General features: G+C 33.8%; 1 protein-coding gene and 1 pseudogene across 5 annotated transcripts in view; both read left to right on the forward strand.

The window, feature by feature from the left end:
- Positions 1-19,364, forward strand: part of Lrba (LPS responsive beige-like anchor protein) — a 701,372-nt gene that overhangs the window by 604,347 nt on the left and 77,661 nt on the right. For all 5 annotated transcript variants that reach the window (XM_071614622.1, XM_071614623.1, XM_071614624.1 and 2 more), the window contains one exon: positions 19,012-19,179. In XM_071614622.1, the coding sequence (XP_071470723.1) occupies positions 19,012-19,179 (168 nt within the window). The remainder of the gene's footprint in view (positions 1-19,011; positions 19,180-19,364) is intronic.
- LOC139706478 (small ribosomal subunit protein eS6-like) lies at positions 7,483-8,313 on the forward strand (annotated as a pseudogene).

A 19,364-nucleotide genomic window follows, 5' to 3' on the forward strand; every position in this document is an offset into this window, starting at 1 on the left:
GTCTGATCAAATCCAGGGCTTTGTGCTTGCTAAGGAAGTGCTCTACCACTGAGCTACATTTCCAGTCCAGCAATAACATAGTATTTAGTCTGGTAAAATTTAAGAAAGCATGTCACAATGGAGGAAAAAAGATAGTTAAGCCAGAAGAGCTAGAATTGGCACCGTCATGAAGAAAGCACTAAGGGACAAGTTATAAGACTGTCAAAAAGTTCAAGAAAATATTAACATCAAAATTTACAGCATAGAGGCAGGAGGTCTGAGCCCTACTGTAACCCAACAATGGAACCACAAGTTCAGGGCCAGTCTGGGCAACTTAGTGAAACCCTGTGTCAATAATAATAATAATAATAATGTTATTATTATTATTATTTAGACTTAGAAGAAAATTCCACAGATAATAGTGAGGAACTCTTTTTAAAATTGCTCCCTTAGTATTATTTTTAAAGGTATGTAGGATAGTGTTCTATGGAAAAATATAGTCATCGACACTTTCAAGTGGGGTAGCAATTCAGAAGAGTTGGACTCTGAAATGTTTTTCGAATAACCAATTTATGTCATTTATATTTTTATTTTTACATATGTGTGATACTTAAAATCTATGTCTAAAAAGCCTTGCAAGCTCTTTTAATCATCAAAAAATTCAAATTCTGCCTAAGAAAGCTTCTATATAATTATTTTGCAGCTCTTTTCGTTTCTTAGCAGTACATAAAATAAAAGTCTTAGGTCTACAAAATTAGTATATTTTACTACACGTGGTGTGTTTATATGTGTTCTGTGGATCTTAGCCAAAGGTCGTTGAATCCCTGTAGCTGCCACAGCAGTTTCTAAACATTTTGAACATAGTACCTTTACCTGTGAAAGGCAACACCAGCCAAGTTCCCCTCCCCGTGCCTTCAGCTAAATCATACCAGGTCTGCACCATTGGTTATCTTTATAATCACAAGGTCTTTGTAGCCAGTTATACATTTTTGTTGGATGTATTTGATAACATTTTTCAAAACATGCTGTCCATGGAGAAGAGAAATAATGAAATAATAAAAGGACATTGAGATAACATGTCTTAAGATGGCTACTTTAATATGTAGCATTATTCACTTATTAATAACTATTTTTGGATCTGAAATTCACTAAATTTTCAAACATCTACCCCTCTATTAGGAATATTGACTGTCAAACCTAGTGTTTAAGAAGATTCATTTATGTTTTAAAAATATAGTTTCTGCTATCATCTTCTGAGTCCCCAGGCCCTCCTTTCCACCGCCTATACACCATCAGATATTTGAACATTGGATAAAGTTTAATCTGTTTCAGGCTGTGTGCCAGGGATACCAAATGTGGTACACAAAAAGACATCCTCCTGTTAGCTTGAGTGAGAGGAAGGGAACAATTAGATAACACAGTAATGTTTTTAGATGTGTACATAAAAAGCTCTTTTAGAATATATTTTTCTAAATTACTTGACATGAGCATGTGTAAGTTAAACAGGATTTAGTTCTCAGTGTTTTCTTCCTCTAGAGATGTCTTTCCTGGAAGGATGATTAAGTGAAATATAAACACCACATGAAAAGTGGACTGGTTTTCAAACATTTTAGTGATTTGTTTTTTTAAATAAACAACCTATCATTGTTACCTTTAGTGAAAAGTGTCTCTCCTGATTGCTATATAATGGAAAGTGAGTTTTAAATGATTTTATACATTGGTAGTTCAAATGCTTCAGCAATGGTTCTGACTTAGGTACTGAGCACATGTAACTTTTTTGCTAGTCCTTAATCAGCACTCTGTACCCACTGTCCAGAGTGATATGATGCCATACTGTAGATAAAACTCATACTTTGATTTTAAAGTATGATAGTTTAATGGACAATTTTTTTACAGTGTGAATTATTTTTTCTCCATTTTTAGAGAGAGATTCAAGTTTTTAAATTTGGGTTTAATAGTACTGCGGATGGAACACTCTGTGGAGCTCAGATTTTAAACAGTGGGTTTCTCTAATGGCAGGCTGTGAATTTAGGGGAATTATGACCTTTCTTTTCACAAGATGTAGGAATTGGAATCTCAGAGGAAACAGCAGCATAGAGTACTATGAAAATCTGAAGGTGGGACTGGGGGAGAATGAGGACTGACTTTCATGTCTGAGTTTGAGGGAACACTTGCTCTTCTTGTGCTGTCTTAAGCTCTTAAATAGCACACCATGGCCTTTCAAAATGAAATAGTCTCTCAGTCTAAGCCTTCTCAATATTGCTGCTTCTAAAGTTATCTAAGGGTTATATTGACCATCTTAAATATGTTTATTTGTCTGTGTTGATATTCAATTTGTTATCAACATTCATAACAATATTCTTCATAGAAGAACATGATAGAATTAGCTAAGCCATTGGGACAAACAAATATCCTTCTCTGTGCATTTTATTGGAATGCATTGCTAAAAGTGGCTTAGGGTATAAGCAAATTACTTCATTTTGATTCTAGATGCTGAGCTCCTAATAGCTTTTAAATTTATACAGTTTTTGTTTAGCTGTCAAAACATTTAATTATATCATGCCCAAAGGTGTAAAGCTGTCAAATAAATCCAAGTTTAGGCATAAACATGTGCTAAGTTACATGTGCTACTGCACCCTAGTAGTCACTGGGCAGCTTCTGAACCTGTTTTGGGGGAGGGGTGTGCCGAGGAACATTAACTCAGCAGGTACAGAACAACATTGGCCCAATGAATTGATGATTACTTGTAAAACAGCAGGTAGTAATGCCCCCAAGTCTTTGTAATTCCTCTCTTCATAAAATAAAGCAGGCAAGAGAGTGTGTGGATTCTTTGGCTCAGTTTGCATCCTATGAAAGCTGTCTTTTTGAAAAAAAAAAAAGAAAGAAAAGTATTTTTTCTTCCCTTACTTTAACCTTATTCTTTGTTTTCTCGTTAACAACAAATGTACCTCATTCATACGTTATACCCTTCTCTCTTAATCCAAAGTCTTTTTTCTAGGAAAAATGATTCCAGGAGCACTTATAAAGGAAGCCTTGTAAACTGATCAACAATTAGTTGGTTTAGGTTTCAAGTTTTCTATGGAAAACATTTTTAAAAGAAAGATAAACTTTTTAAATGTTAATTTTCATCAGTACTGGTTATTCCATACATAAAAATTTTTAGTATTTGATGACATTATTTGGAGGTAGATTGTTAGCGAAAATACTGATGCAGACTTCACTAATGCAAAATTCACTAAGAGGTAGGGGAGTAAAGTAAATTAGTTCTACTTTGAAGCTTTTATTTTCTTCCCCTTTCAAAATGAATGGGAAGGCCCTTGAGAGGCCCTTGAATGAAAGCTGCTTTTCATTAGTGCTACCAAATACCTACTTGAAAGAGTGGAGTTCTGACTGAACACCCACACAAGAGAAAGGGAAAGCTTCCTTTTCTACTGGAGGACCATCAGCTAAATAGCTCTTGGCTTCTCTTTTCCAATCAGGTGGTTTCACATCAGAGTTAATTACTCCAGTCATTTATTCTAATCACCCTCCTCTTATGGCTAGCTGCATTCTGTCATGGGGTGGCATCGTTTGAAGCCAGTTAAGTTTGAAAACCACTGCAGGGTACTTGAGGCTCATTAGTGAGGCCTATCCATGCCTGGCTTTGGATTTGCTCCCTGATTAACTCTGCATCTCCCTGCCTCACCACCCCCAGCCCTCTCCCAGCCCCCACTCCTCAGTGCAAAACAGGAATGTTTCAATTAACTCTTGCCATGCTGCTTGTCTTTTCACCTACATATTTAAGATAAATTTAAGAGCCTAAGTTGCTACTAATATATTTGATTCTGACCTTTTAACTATATCCTGAGTTGGTTTTAACTGCCTTGGTACCCAGAGAAGTTGTGTTTTTGAACAACAAAGAAGGAAAATGGTGGTCTCCGCCAAATGAATACATTCATGTCCTTGATCCAGTTCTCCAAACCTAACAAGGATAACCATTCCAACTCTGATTTTATAGTATTTCAGTGTGTTTTACCAGGGGTTATCTGAAAAGCTTTAAAGAAAATCTCAAGAGATTTATTCCTTTGGCATCCTTGTTTCTTATCAGTTATAGTATTTTAATAAAAAAGCATTTGTCACGGCTGGAATTGTGGCTCAGTGGTGGAGTGCTTGCCTGGCATGTGTGAGGCACTGGGTTCAATTCTCAGCACCACATAAAAAGATAAATAAATAAAATAAAGGTACTGTGTCCATCTACAACAAAAAAAAAGCATTTGTCAAAAGGCGCATTTAAAAAATATTAGAATCACAAAAGCAAATAATGTTTGTTATATCATTTTAAAACTAAAAGAAAAACATGTAGTCAGTGTCCTGAGTAGATAGTTTGTGCATTGTTGTTACCTGCAAGTATTTAAAACATTTTCCAAAGATTAACAAAGATGCTGGGCACAATGGCACATGCCTGTAATCGAAACCCCAGCTACTTGGGAGGCTGAGGCAAGAGGATTGCAAGTTCGAGGCCAGCCTCATCAACTTAGCAAGACCCTGTCTCAAAATAAAAAGGACTGGGAATGTAGCTCAGTGGCAAAGTACTCTTAGGTTCAATCCCTCGTGCCCCCCACCAGATTAATAAAAAGCATATAACCAGTAGATTAAATGAAAATGTTTATTGAAGTAGAAAATAAGGAACATTTTCTCTGTTCTTTGTACACAGCAGTTTCATTTAGAACCTATGAACAACTTCATTTATGAACAAATAGTTCATGTGTCAAAACAAAATATAGAAATTAAAATACATAAAATCTTATATAAGTTGCTGATGTTCATTGATATTTAGAAATTAGAAGAATGAACTTTTTTTAAATTTTCTTTTCAAAGTAGTTTTTTGCTTAATGGATTACAGTCTTCTGTATCAAAAGTCTTTGAATCTAGTAACCAACAAAAACATTGCCATTCTCTATCGTGATCTGAAGGCTAATTTAAAAAATTTAGATTCTCCCAGTTAACATGCATTAATATAAATTATTACAGAGTATACATTAATATATAAATATCCATTAATATAAGTGAATATAATTTAATGAAAAATGATATAAATTTCTTATTCAATTGAATAAGTATTTTATTACATGTATACTATGTGTTCCATTCCAAAGATACAGGTATAACCAATGCCTTCTATAAATTCATATCCTAGGAAAGAAGACAGAAAAGTAAACTGTAACACAAGGTGAAAATATTAGTTTTAAAAAGATAACCTGTCAGTGCAAAAACCAGTGAAAAAGCAGTCAAACCTGTAAATAATGCCTCTCAATTGACATGGCGCATTGATTTGGTTCCACTCTGTAATGCTTATTACTAGTGTTTCTAAGTTATGTATATAAACCAATTGTGAATAATTCTTGTATGAAATGGTTTCATATTTTTAGAACTTTCACGAATACCACATTTGGGGGGGCGGTCATATACCATTCTGTATCCGAATTATTCAAAAGAATGTGTAGTGGTTAATAGCATAGCTCTAAGAGTCAGACAGCTCTGGGCTCCGGTTGTAACTGTGACATTTACTAGCTGTGTGACATCAGGCAATTTACTTAAGCATTCTAAGCTTCATTTGTAAAACAGCTTTTTAAAGTGTAGTGCTTATCTCCTAGGATTATTGTGATGATCAAATAAAACAATCCTTGTAAAACATTTAGCACAGAACTGGGCACATCATAAGCATTCACCAAATGTTAGTTTCACTGTTATCGTGTTGCTGTTCTTTTTTAGTTGGTCAGTACATTTCCCCAGGCTGATCTCCACATGCATTTTTCTTGCATAATGCACGTCTGTCTTTGTACTTTGTTGAATGTATTATTGATGTTATTTGCATCCATCTTGTGGACGTTGTTGAAGAGAAAATAAAAGCTTGAAATATGATACTTTAATATCCACTTTACTTTTTTTCCCATGTAATCATCCTACCTCAAATTTGATTATATGGTTAACAAATTGTAGGTCTCTCATTTGCAGTGGCTGGAAATCACAGAAATTCTTCTCGTTTTTCTTGCACTGTATCAACTGGATAAAGTTTCTATGGTCAAGTTCATGCTTCTTATACAATGTTGAAAGTACAAGTGCTTCAGCATAGACCTTGAATTGTGTTAAATCAGAAGAATTTCTTAAATGTCATTCATTTGATAGACATTTATTAAGGCCTTACTGGATAATTAGATGTGTGATCACAGAATTGGAAGAATATGAAACCTGCCCTTTGGGGCTGTCATTATGAGGAGCAGACCTGACCAGATAGTAACTAATTAGAGAAATAGATTAAGTGATATATTCATTTATTCATTCAATAAATGCTTTGTAGATGTCTACTATATACACGTCATATAGTAGAGACAGTATATAGTACCTGCAGTTTGGAATTTATTGTTTAGTAAGGGAGATTAACAACAGATAAATGTACAGCTTGTGATAACATGTAATGTAACAAATAATAAAATAATACTTGTGTTATTTACCATGAAAGAGAAGCAGGGCTACTTTGCAGAAGTGGTTCCCAAAAAGTGATTTCTGGACCAGTGGCATCATATCACCTAAGATTTTATCATAAAGGCAAAATTCTTGGGATCCTAATCTAATGAAATTCTGTGAATGGGAGCCAATGAATCCAGGTGACTTTCATGCATGTTAAAGTTGGAGATTCACTGCTGGGAAGGAAACCATGGAAAAGGTTTTTGTTGTTCTTGTAATTTTTTTTTTTTTTTTTGATACCAGGGATTGGACCTAGGAGCACTTAACCACTGAGCCACATCTCTAGTCCTTTTAACTTTTTTTTTTTTATCTTGAGACAGGGTCTTGCTAAATTGCTTAGGGTCTTGCTAAGTAACTGACACTGACCTTGAACTTGAGATCCTCCTGCCTCAGCCTCCATAGTTACTGAGATTATATGCATGCACCACCTTTCCCTAACCCATTGAGAAGAGCAGTCACTTCAAATTCAGTGGAGATTAGTGGGATCAACGGGAGGAGGGATCAAAGGGGAAATTTTAAAGAAAGAGAACAGTATGGATACTGTTTGAATCATTGGGCCAAGAAATAATGAAGTATGAAACAAAAAGAAGGAAAGAATTTGTAAGATAGTTAGCAAGCTTATTGTCTGATTGGGTAACATTTTGGTGTATGAGAAGAAAAAGAAATGAAGAGGACCAATACATTTCTTACTTGTTTTTCTGGATGAAAGAATTAATTCAGGACCAAAAAAGTGGGGGAAATTATCCATCTAATTTTTTTTGTTGTTGTTATATTAAGTTTTGAGCTACCTGAAGCACACCAAAAGTCATCTACTAGACAGTTGACATTTTGGATGCCATGGTGCCTGGAGCGAAGGGAGGAAAGATGAGCATCTGCTGGACTTATACCTTAGCAAAACATTTTCAGTGGTGTGCCTAGAACAGAAAATGAGAATTCAGTTAAGAGGTAAATGAAACTGCTCTTTTTCATGGCATCTTGTGGACGATCAGCTGTACCAAGATGAAGCGGAATATCTCCTTCCCAGCCACTGGCTGCCAGAAACTCATTGAAGTGGACAATGAACGCAAACTTGGTACTTTTAATGAGAAGCGTATGGCCACAGAAGTTTCTGCTGACGCTCTGGGTGTAATGAAAGGGTTATGTGGTCCGAGTTAGTGGTGGGAACGACAAACAAGGTTTCCCCATAGAGCAGGGTGTCTTGACCCATGGCGCGGTTCACCTGCTACTGAGTAAGGGGCATTTCTGTTATGAGCCAAGGCCAACTGGAGAGAGAAAGCGCAAATAAGGTTGCATTGTGGATTACAATCTGAGCATTCTTAACTTGGTTATTGTATAAATAAATAGATAGATAGATAGATAGATAGATAGAAGAATATTCCTGGACTCACGGGTACTACTGTCATCTACTGGACCCAAAAGAGTTAGTAGTATCTGCAAACTTTTCAGTCTAAGGAAGATGATGTCCATCAATACGTTGTCAGAAAACCCTTCAACAAGGAAGGCAAAAAACCCAGGACCACCAAAGCACCAAAGATTCAGCTTCTCATTACCCCAAGTGTCCTGTAACACAAGCACCAGATTACTGCTTTGAAGAAACAGCGTACTAAGCAGAATAAGGAAGGCTGCAGAGTATCGCCAAACTTTGGGCCAAGAAAATGAAAGAAGCCAAAGCAAAAATGCCAGGAAGAGATCACTAAGAGACACAGGCTTTCCTCTCTGAGAGCTTCTACTTCTGAGTCCAGTCAAAATGAAGAATTTTCAAGAGTAACAAATAAGATCAGACCTTCAAAAACAAAACAAAAAAGAGGTCAAGAAAGATGGTTTACTTAATTCCACTTCTTTTAAGAAATTTATATTATTGATCTTATATTGCCTATATATTCATGACTGTGTAAAAATAAATAAGATTGATCCTATAAACTAGCCATTATTCTATTGATAATGCAGAAAGAACCAGATCCATAATTTGCTGTGATTTATAGAATCTTAAGAGTATTATTACAAATGTTAAGAAATCTCTTCAAATGGACAAAGAGACTAGTTCATCTGCTACTAAAACGAGATGCATTTTATGAGGGTTATGAACAGTGTCCACATTGTCTACAGATTTCGTATATCTGACTTTCAGAAAAGATTACGTCCCACTATGCCCAGTTATAGTCTGTGGTTATCAGTAGTTCTCTTTTTTAGTTGTAGATGGATGTGATACTATTTATTTGTTTGTTTTATGTGGTGCTGAGGATCAAACCCAGTGCCTCACACATACTAGCAAGTGCTCTACCACTGAGCTACAACCCCAGCCGTGCAGTAGTTCTCAGTGTGAATAGCTGATAGAGCTCAGTAGCCAATATGTAAGAATTCTAACCCAGGACTCTTTAAGGATAGCAGATTTGCAGAAGAAAGACCTCACAGTTGGTAGTTTTAGCCCTTTTAACTTTATTGTTAAAAGAAGGTGATCATAGTGCCATCTTTCAAATGCTGCCACATTTCTTCTGAGATCTGTAAGTAGCTAAAGAACATATATTGTAAAATATTATATCTGCTTCAGTCTTGAAGACACTAGATTTCTGTTGTCTTGTCTCAAGGTCTAACTATTCTTCATGGTACTGAGAATTGTAATGACATCTTCGAAACTATATTGAGGGCTAGGGCTGTAACTCAGAGGCAGAGCGCTTGCCTAGCATGTGTGAGGCACTAGGTTCAATCCTTAGTACCACATAAAAATAAACAAAATAAAATAAAGGCATTCTGTCCATCTGCAACTACAAAAATTTTTTTAAAAACTATATTGAGGATCATTTTAGTCTAGCAGGTACTTTGTGCTTTGTAAGGTTTTTTTTTGTTTTTAGTAGAAGATGTATTTTGAAAGTAAGAAATATTAACTACTATGTTCTATTTTGTATCAAAATCTGGTACAGATTCAGTGTTCAAAACTGAATAAAGCCTCACTGTTTAATTTATAACTGTTGGTTACATGTGGCTGTTGATCACTTGAAATGTGGCTAGTCTAAGTTATACTGTATACCTCTATAAAATAGTAAAATGATAATAAAAAATAATAAAATGAATACCAGATTGTTAATATTTAATATAAAATAATAATTTTATGTTAATTGCATGTTAAAGTGATATTTTTATATTCTCGATTAAGTTTGTTGCTCAAATTGATTTACCTGTTTCTTTTTAAAATGTAGCTAACAGAAAATTTTATATTATATATGTGGCTTACATATATTCCTACTGGACAGCACTGGGATGAAGTCTTGGTGGTCTTTTGTTAACTAAAAATGGGGGTGGATAAGGCATGCCAATACTGAGCATGAACATACTTTAGTTGTATTTTAATATTGAAACAGTATACAAACTTCTGTTATAGTTTTTAGCCTTAGATCCTAAACAAAGGCTTAGGATTGATTTCAAGTCTATTTTTAAAAGTTCACAACATGAACACTAAATTCCAAACTCAACCCATCTTCTACCATCTAAACTGTTTCTACTCCAGTGTGCTAAAGCCTAAAGTTGAAACCAGGCTGTCATCTCAGATTCCCCTTCCTTCACCCCTCACAACAGTACTGAGATATCGGTAATAACATCTTAAACCTTTCTGAAACTCTCCCTTCTCCTTTACCACTGCCGTTTTCTTAAGGCTTTCAGTTCCTCTCCCCTAGACTATTGTAGTCATCTTAGAGCTAACCTTGCCTTCTTTATCCCCTACAAAGGTACTTTTCATCTCAGAATCAAGCCCCACACAGGACACATAGTCGTCATCAGTCAGTGTTTGTTGAATGAATGGCTGAGAGAACTGTTAATGTTAATCAGTAGTTGCAAAGTGAAAAAGATCTTTAGTTTTACATTATGTACATTATGTAACTGCATACACAAAGGAAACACAGATATAATTTGAACCTCTGACTAAACTTATCAATGCTTTAAAAATATTCTACAACTTTTGCATTTATTGTCTTTAACTCAGGTTTTTCTTTATTGGATCTTCTTGGAAATGAAGATATAATAAATGTTCTGTATTTCCATGGAATTTGATTTGCCAGCACAGGTTTATGGCGGTCAGTCCAGGGAATCATTGGTGCCATGCAGACAGCTCCTTGTTTTTGTCTGGAGTCCCCATGGGATTAAACTACATCTGGCAATAAGTAGGGACTCTGGTCTGGCCATCTTCAAAGGCAGGAGGCTGCTAGTATTTATCAGATCTATGTGGATAAGCCAATGGGGAAAGATTACATTTTTTTTAAATTTTGTTTTCCTTCCTTTTGTAACTTACTCTAAAATAAACCTCCAGGAGTTTATGTACCAAATTAATACATTTTTGATGGTTGTTAAAAAGGAAACCTATTTATTTTTGTAAATGTAAGTGGATAATTGAGATTTTTAGATTAATATATTTTTGTAATCAGTTTATCTTTTTATAATAGCTATGTACAATCTTCAAAATTAATTTCCTAGGGATACTTTATTAATTTTTTTGGATTTGAGCATTCATGTTTATCTGTTTTAAACATCTTATGTCTGTAGGTACTAGGACATTGTGTTTGGCATTTGCAAACTTTTATTTATCTGTGTGGGAAACTTACCCAAAATTTCTTTCTGAGGAGAATCTTGGACCTGTATTGACATGGGCCACTACCTTTTCTTTCATTTGATGCTCCTCACATTTTTAAAAGGTTATTAGTCTTGTGGCTTGGTTTACCTCTTGTTGAAACACGTGGCCCTTCATTTAGCTGACAAAATAAAATGGCTGCATTCCAGGCACTTGTCATGAAGTATAATCTAGAACCTACCATTCAAAGCCTCCCCAAGAGGAATAATGTTTACTCAGGATTGCCTGAAGAGTCTCTAGTCTCTTCATTTGTCTATACCTTAAATCTGTCCCAGGATTAAGTAAGTCCCTCTGCTAGTCACATACCTGGATTCCATCATATTGCCGAGGGAGGAATTTCTTATCTCAGGAACAGAAATAATGTGTTTTCCAGGCCATCTGGTTTGTTTTTACATTATGGTCATTTCTGACTTATAATTGTTTGTGTTTCTTTCTTTATGTTGCCTGCTAGAAAGCTTAGCACCAAATACATGGCTCACCTCTAACAGTCAATAGAATTTCCCTGTGCAACACCTTCTTCTTATCCTTATTTTTGCTTACCTAGCTTCATTTTTGTTAAATGTCACTTACCAAATATACACATTATTGCAAGTTTTACAAATTATTTTCTGAACAAAGACTCATAAAATGCAGACAATAAATAAAAGACTGGTATAGTTGTTCCCATCCATTCTTAACATACTAGAATTTAATATACCTCTCTATTCCTGTGTGTGTTGTACTACAACTAGTTTAACATATCTGTGTGTTATGAATTCCTAAATTTTAGATTAAGAATGACCTAAGGTTGAAATGTTAATTAAATGTTTTAATGTTCTATAGTTCTAAAGAAAATAGTGGGATAAAATGTCAGCATACAGGAGTATTTTAAACATTAAAAAAAATCATCTCTCTGAAAAGGAGGGTAATTGTACAAGTTTGCCTAATCCTTTTGATCTTGGCACACAGCAATACAGACTTCAGTTGAGATTAAAACTATGAATTTCAAAGGAAACATGGCCTTCAGTGTGTAAAATATATAACAGCTGGTTGACTAGTCCATTTAAAACTACACAATAACAATCGTAGACACAGTGATTCCCTGCCAAAAGATGCACGAGTGCTTGATGGGTATATCAAGATGTGATACTAACACACACTTTTCTCTAGTAATGATATAAATGTAGAAATGAACTGTGTACTGCCTGCTCCAAAAATCTCTCATCTGCCCAACAGTTCAAGGGCAGTTTAGAAGGAGAGAACTCCTTTTAGTGATTTCTCTATCTGCTTCTCGGGCTGAACTTCAGTGTGTTATTGACTAAATTTCATTTTTTAAAACTGTCACAGATATATTATTTTTATTGTTAGCATCCCACAATTTTTTTCTCTAAATCTTTGATCCCTTTTTTCTCCTTTTTGGCCTTTCTTCGTGACTTACTGGTCTTAAATGTCATTGCTTCACATATATTTTCAAGTACCTAATGTTAAATTTTTCTAGGTAAATTATGTAAAATTTGTTTTTGGTTTTTGTTATAAATTTGTATTATGTGAACTCTGAAACATTGTGATATATTTGTAATCACTGTATGTGTAAGTTAAGCTCATGTTAGTAGATTAAAGTTCATTAAATATTTCACTATTTCCACTATTGTATTTCATCCATAAAAGTAATTCTTAAACAGGTTAAATGAATGCATTTTCAGAAAAAAATAAGGATTGATATGGATTTATCACTTCCATCAAATTCCATTTGGAAAGAAATTTGTATTCTGAATGTGTATCTGCCAAATAGGAAAATATGTTGATTTTTCTGTGACCTTTTTGGTTTGAGAATTTTGATGCACCTTAGTTAATAGCAGATTTTCTTTTTGCCTTAGTTTATTTCCAGGCAGGAAACTGTGAATTTAAATGTACAATTTTAAATTGTAGATTTAAAATTTCCTAAAGTTACTCATATTCACCACAAATTCAGAACCAGCACTTTAGGAGTTAATGTATCTTATTAGAGGGACAGGAAATCTGGCAACTATTGCAGAAACTAGACCTAATGGTGCACACAAACAATTTGTCAGTCTTCTTAAATGTGAATAGCTTTCCGCAAAGTGGCTGCTCTTGCTTTGTTTGAACAGGCTAAACTTTTCCTTTTTGGACTTTAAATCTTAGAAGTGAAATGTGATCCACATATTCAATCAAAATCATTTAATTCAAAGCATATTTTGATTGGAACAAAGTTGACATGGAAAGAAACTTTAGAATAAAAAAGTTGAAAGGACTTTATATCATATATTTAGCAGGAAAATTTGAAACAGTTCTAATTAGGCTGAAAAAAACAGCTTTCTTCAATGTAAATTACAAAGGTCATATATCAATGTTAAGGAAACATTACCACTAGTGTTTGAAATCCAGCACATGCAAACATAACAGGCCAGTTCATTTTAAATCTGTGTGTGTGTGTGTGTGTGTGTGTGTGTGTGTGAGAGAGAGAGAGAGAGAGAGAGAGAGAAAGAAAGAGTAGGAAGAAGACTGTATTGATTTTATTTCAAGTGAAAAACACTTAAAATTCCAAGTTTATAATTTTGTATTGCCTTTTTGATGATCCAAATTTACTCAAATTAAGATTCTTAATTAATTATAAGTACAATTAAATATTTACCAAATAAATTTTTCATTCTTTCTCTCATTAAAAGTATGATTCATCAGGAGAGTTAATCAGTGATTTTCACATTTGTATTTGAAATGTATATGCATGGCATTTTGTATCTTAGAACTGAATCAGGCCTTCTAGAAGCCTGGAGGAGTAGTAGTGGCATAAAGTATGAAGAACTTTGAATCTGGACTGTAGTTCTATTTCCTTCTGGTCATGTGATTATTTCTGAACTTAAAAGTATGTAAATGATATTTGATCTTTTAATTTGACTGTTTATAAAAATCATTTATCCCATAGATATCACTAGTTATTTTTTTAGTTTTTGTTTGTTTGTTTTTATGGTTGGGGATTGAACCCAGGGCCTCATGCATGCTAGGCTAGTATTCTACTACCAAGCCACATCCTCAGCCCTTATTTGTTTGGTTTGGTTTGGTTTGGTTTTGTATTTTAAGTGGGTGACAGGATAAATAAATATTAACATTAATTGACAATAACAGCATGAGAAACATGAATATTATACAAGTATAGCTTGTTTGTCTTGGTAAAGTTATCTAATAATTTCTTTGTTAATTGAAATCTATTTTCTTTGATTTTACATAATTTTTACATTTGTGAAAATTTTATTTTTAAGGGAAATTGATAAAGTATCTAAAATATGCATAAATTAAATCATGATTCATGCCTTTTATTTTCGAACTTTTATTCTCAAATGTCGTAGAAAGTGAACTTTTTATGTTATCACTTATTTTGACTCCTTTCTACAAAAGAAGAATAATTTTATATAACATTTATATAAATAATTCATTTCCTTAATGGGTTAGTTTCAGGAAAACATAGATTGCATTCTTTCAGTAAGATTTATTGTTAGACACATATTCATATGTTATAATTATTTCTGACACAGGGTTACACAAGCCAGTTATTTATGAATAATTTACTATTATCTTTATAATATTAAAGCTTTAATTTGTTGACATCTGCATGAGAACAAAACAAATGAAAATTTTACTAATAAGTGTTTTATTTGACATCTGTATACTGTGCTTTTTAGCATATTTCAAGTGTTTTAGTCTCTGCCTAATAGATGTCATTAAAAAAAACAGATATCAGCCCCAAGATAGTTTGTCAAGACTAATATGAGTCCCTCTGGATTAGATTGACAATTTCTGTGAGGCTTCATATCATAATCTTTTCATAGTCTTATTTGATCCTTAGCAATTGGACATTAGCTACTGATTTATTTTATAATAACTCAGATGAGTTGAGTATTATTGTATTGTGTTGGACATTTTAGTGGATTTTCTTTTTTACAGATTTTACTCAGAACACACATCCGATGTAAATGATGTATGCACCCTGCTAAGGGAGTACTAACAATTGATTGGTTGGGTTCGAGAGGAGCATGGGAAGAATGTTACTATCCCCTGGCTGCAGACCGTATTTAATGCCAGTCTTAATGAGGATTGTCTGTCCTAAAGGCTTTAAAAGACTCAGATGCCTAACATTCTACTAGCAGTGTGTGTGTGTGTGTGAGAGAGAGAGAGAGAGTAAATATGTAGACTAAATAAGAATTTTATATAATGAATACTTTTAAAAATTTTAGTCTATAAAGAAGATGCTTTAAAGAGTTTAGTAGAGGTTTTATGTTTTTTGTTATAGATTTTCAAAAACAGAAGTTATAAAATGTAGTCCTAGGATTTTCCATTTTCATTGATTTTTTTTTGTTTGTTTGTGTTTACTTCTCCTTAATTTCCTCCAGCTTGTCCTTCCTTCTTTCCTCAAGTCTTTGGTAGGTGCATTTGTTTATTAATATATATTCTTGGTTAGGCAATTGTTATTCACTGATATCAAGAGGATGTTAAAGTCCTGAGCAGACTTTGTATTAAAATGATTTTAAAACTTCTTAGAATTCTATGTCATGATTGCCCTTTGGACATCCCTTTTTAAAGCTTTAGTATGTCGTAAGAAATGCTTGAAATTAATGAAATTTTTAGGTTAGTTTTTAAAAAATTATTTGAAGTTAAGCTGGGTGCCATGGCACATGCCTGTAATTACTTGGGAGGCTGAGGCAGGAGGATCATAAGTTTGAGACCAACTTGGGCAATTTAGAAAGGCTCTGTTGCAGAATAAAAAGGGCTAGGGATATAGCTAAGTGACTGAATGCCCCTGGGTTCAAGCCCCAAACCAAACCAAATAAATAAATAGGTTTTTGAAGTTTATTCATGAAGGTGGTGTGTTTATCAGCCTCTGAAACAGGTTCTGCCAATAATTCCATGAATTAATGGTTGATCTATGACAGCTACTGGTAGGACTGAACCATGGCACTGTGGGTTTTCTCTGCATGTGTGTTTGCAGAATAATATGAGTATAGAGTATTGTTTCTTTCAGCGATTTTGCTTAAAATTCTAATGAAGTGTCAAGATGCAAAGCTTTAAGCATTTAAATCTAACCAACATCACCATTTTGAATGTGCATAAAGAAGTAATCAACCATTAGGAAAACTCACAACAAACAGTTCTTTGTTTGATGACACATAAAATAAAATTGCCCTAGTTTTTAGAGCTTTAATATTGAGAAAATTCATTTGTACTTTGTCATTTGCTGAGCCTCCTAGAATTTTATAGTCTCAAATCACAACACCATGGACACTCAGGAGACTCCTGACTGTTTTATCTTATTAAACAATTTTGAAATCATTAATTTTTAATTAGCTTGAATGCAGGTTTTTTTATTGTTTCAATAGTGTGTGTATAAGAACTAAACGTTTTTTATTTAAACTACTGGCGAGAGTATTATTTACATAAATAAGTATGGGTTCTAAGAATACATACTGTGAATTTGCTTCATATAGTAACACTTCTTAGTAGATTCAGAGATGTTATATGCAAAACTGTTATAGTAGAGTTTTTTAGCAGTTTGTTAACCCAGATTTTTGAACAACAACCAAAAAGGATGTAAACTCAAAGATATGTGTAAGTCCTTCCCTGATTGAAAGTTCTAATTAAGTGAATTGGAGAAAATTAACTGAAATTAGCTGTCAGAAAGTCACATTTAAATGAGTGATGAGCTAGTCTGGCAGTAAACATTTAAATGATATAAATTGCCATTTAAGTGTATGGTTTAATGTTTGTCATGCATTAATGTGACATGAGACTGCAGTGACAATCAAGCAGCTTGCTCTAATTTGAACATATTTAGGGCTTTTGTGTGGAGTGCACTGCACACAAATTAAGACAATTGCTGTTTTTATGTGTCACTTTAAACGTGTGCCCCTACTCCCTCCCATCCCAACCCCGGCCTAAGTTAATGAAACAAACGTATCATTTTTGTGTACAACTGGCATTTTAGTTCCTAGATTTTAGATGCATTTTAAATGTGTGTACTTAAAATAGGAATGTACTTCAAATTATTACAAACTCTTTTCTTCTTATTTCAAGTAGAATATGAAGTAGTTTGTGCTGTCTTATCTCTTTACTAGATTTGCAAATATAATGAATTTTATAATAGATGTCTAAAATAGTAACTTTTACAACAGAAACTAGCTAAATATTTTTTAGGTATACTTTGATGTATTTCAGATATACTTTGGAAGTGAGAATTGCCTTATGCCTATACTTTTATTTATAGTATTATATTTTATAGTATTGCAAAACCATGTTAAATGTCATTAGTTAAGTGGAATTTATTATTTGTATCTAGCCATAAACTGTTTTCTTGTTCATATGTACTTATTTAGTACAGCATCTGTTTACACAAGAATACCCCTGTGAATTAAAATCTTTTGTCATGTAATAGTTTACATCTCATTGGTTGCTTGCTATAGATGTTAGTAAATTTGGGGACTGGGTGTGTAGATCAGTGGCACTTAGTATGCACAAGCCCTGGATTCAATTCCTCCAGCACAGGGAGAAAAAATAAAGGTTATTTTAAAACCCACAGAGTTCTTATCTATGCTGCAAAACAACAAAAATACATCATGATCATATACTTTTACTCAAAAAATGGAGCTCATTTCAGTGAGATACATTACCAAACATAACTTGGTATACTTTTTTAATTGAGCTTCAACATTTTAAGTTCAAGAATTATCTATTGGTAAACTAACTCATAATGTTAAACTTCTATTTCGGAATTATTTAGAACATTATATAGTATAAAGATGAATACCGTCCTAAAAATTAATTCCCAGTTTTTAAACTCTTTAATATTTATAACTTTGTAAAAATTCAGCAAACATGTGTTGTTACCTATTGTATTTTTGCACAATGCTAGTAAGTGGGAATGTCATGATGAATGGGAAGTGGATCTTGTGCCCAGTATTTCAACTGAATACTTGATTATGTTCATTCATTATTTATTGGGCAGTTATGTTTAATAATAAAATATTTGATCTGGTTTGATATTAATACTTAGAATAATAATAAAAGTATCCAGAATATTTAGTTTGTTAGCAAAAAATCTCAACCAAAATAACTAAATAATTGGGTTAATAGTTGTTGCAGTAGACAACAAAATATTTTAATTCCAGAAATATTATAAATATTTCAAGTAGATAGTAAATTTTTAATGTTTTCCTATTTGCTTTCCCAAAGTCACCTTTACACTGTACAACCTCCATTGTTTGAAGCATAAATTGAGTATCTGTCAAGGCCTGAGTTACAAATGTGACCAGAAGAGGCCCAGTCCTCACAGTGCTTACTGTACTGCAGGAGCATGTTGAAACATAAGCAGTGATTCTAGTTCAGAATGATAAGTGCCAGAAAGTCTTTCATCATATACAAAGGAGAACAGATTCTGTTAGAAAAAAGGCTATCAGAATTTATTTTATTTTATTTTTTCAAGGCAAAGGAATTGAATCTAGGGCCTCACACACTAACAAGCACATACTCTAACCACTGAGCAACATCTATCCCCAATTTTGTTTTGGTGAGCTTGTTCTTGATTGTTTTCTGACTGGCCTTGAACTGGCAATTCTTCTGCCTCAGCCTTTTAAGTAGCTAGGATTATGGACACCCACCACCAGTTTTGTTTTCTTTAAGTCCTTCTCCTTTTTTATTTAATTTTTATTAGTTTCGTTTATTTTATATTTTGGTTGTCTTGGGGTGGGTGCCAAACCCAGGGCCTCAGGGGTGTTGGGCAAGTGCTTTGCCAATGAACTACATCCCCAGCCCTCTTAAAGTCCCTTTTGGTAGTAAGTTTAATGTTAAACTTTTCTATTTGTTCTAAATATATCTCCGCTTTAAAAATAGAATTCAGTCTGATGATATTATTCACACATTTTTTTCAGGCCCTGGAAAGTGAATTTGTTTCCTGCCAGCTTCACCAATGGATTGATCTCATTTTTGGCTATAAGCAGCAAGGACCAGAAGCTGTGCGAGCCCTCAATGTGTTCTATTACCTGACCTATGAGGGAGCTGTCAACCTGAATTCAATAACTGATCCCGTGTTGAGAGAGGTAAGTTATCTGACTAAAACACAAACTGGTGGTATTAAATATCACCTTCACTATCCCTCAGTTGTACTAGTGGAGAAACTGAAACTAGATGGATGAAGTGAATTAAGCAGGGTAAACTATCAATTAGTGACTTAGTAGTGACTTGAACTCAGATCTTCCCTTCTACAAAATGTTTGCCTCAATAT

Source organism: Marmota flaviventris, chromosome 7 (genome assembly GCF_047511675.1).
Source record: "Marmota flaviventris isolate mMarFla1 chromosome 7, mMarFla1.hap1, whole genome shotgun sequence".
In the NCBI taxonomy this organism is placed as follows: domain Eukaryota; kingdom Metazoa; phylum Chordata; class Mammalia; order Rodentia; family Sciuridae; genus Marmota; species Marmota flaviventris.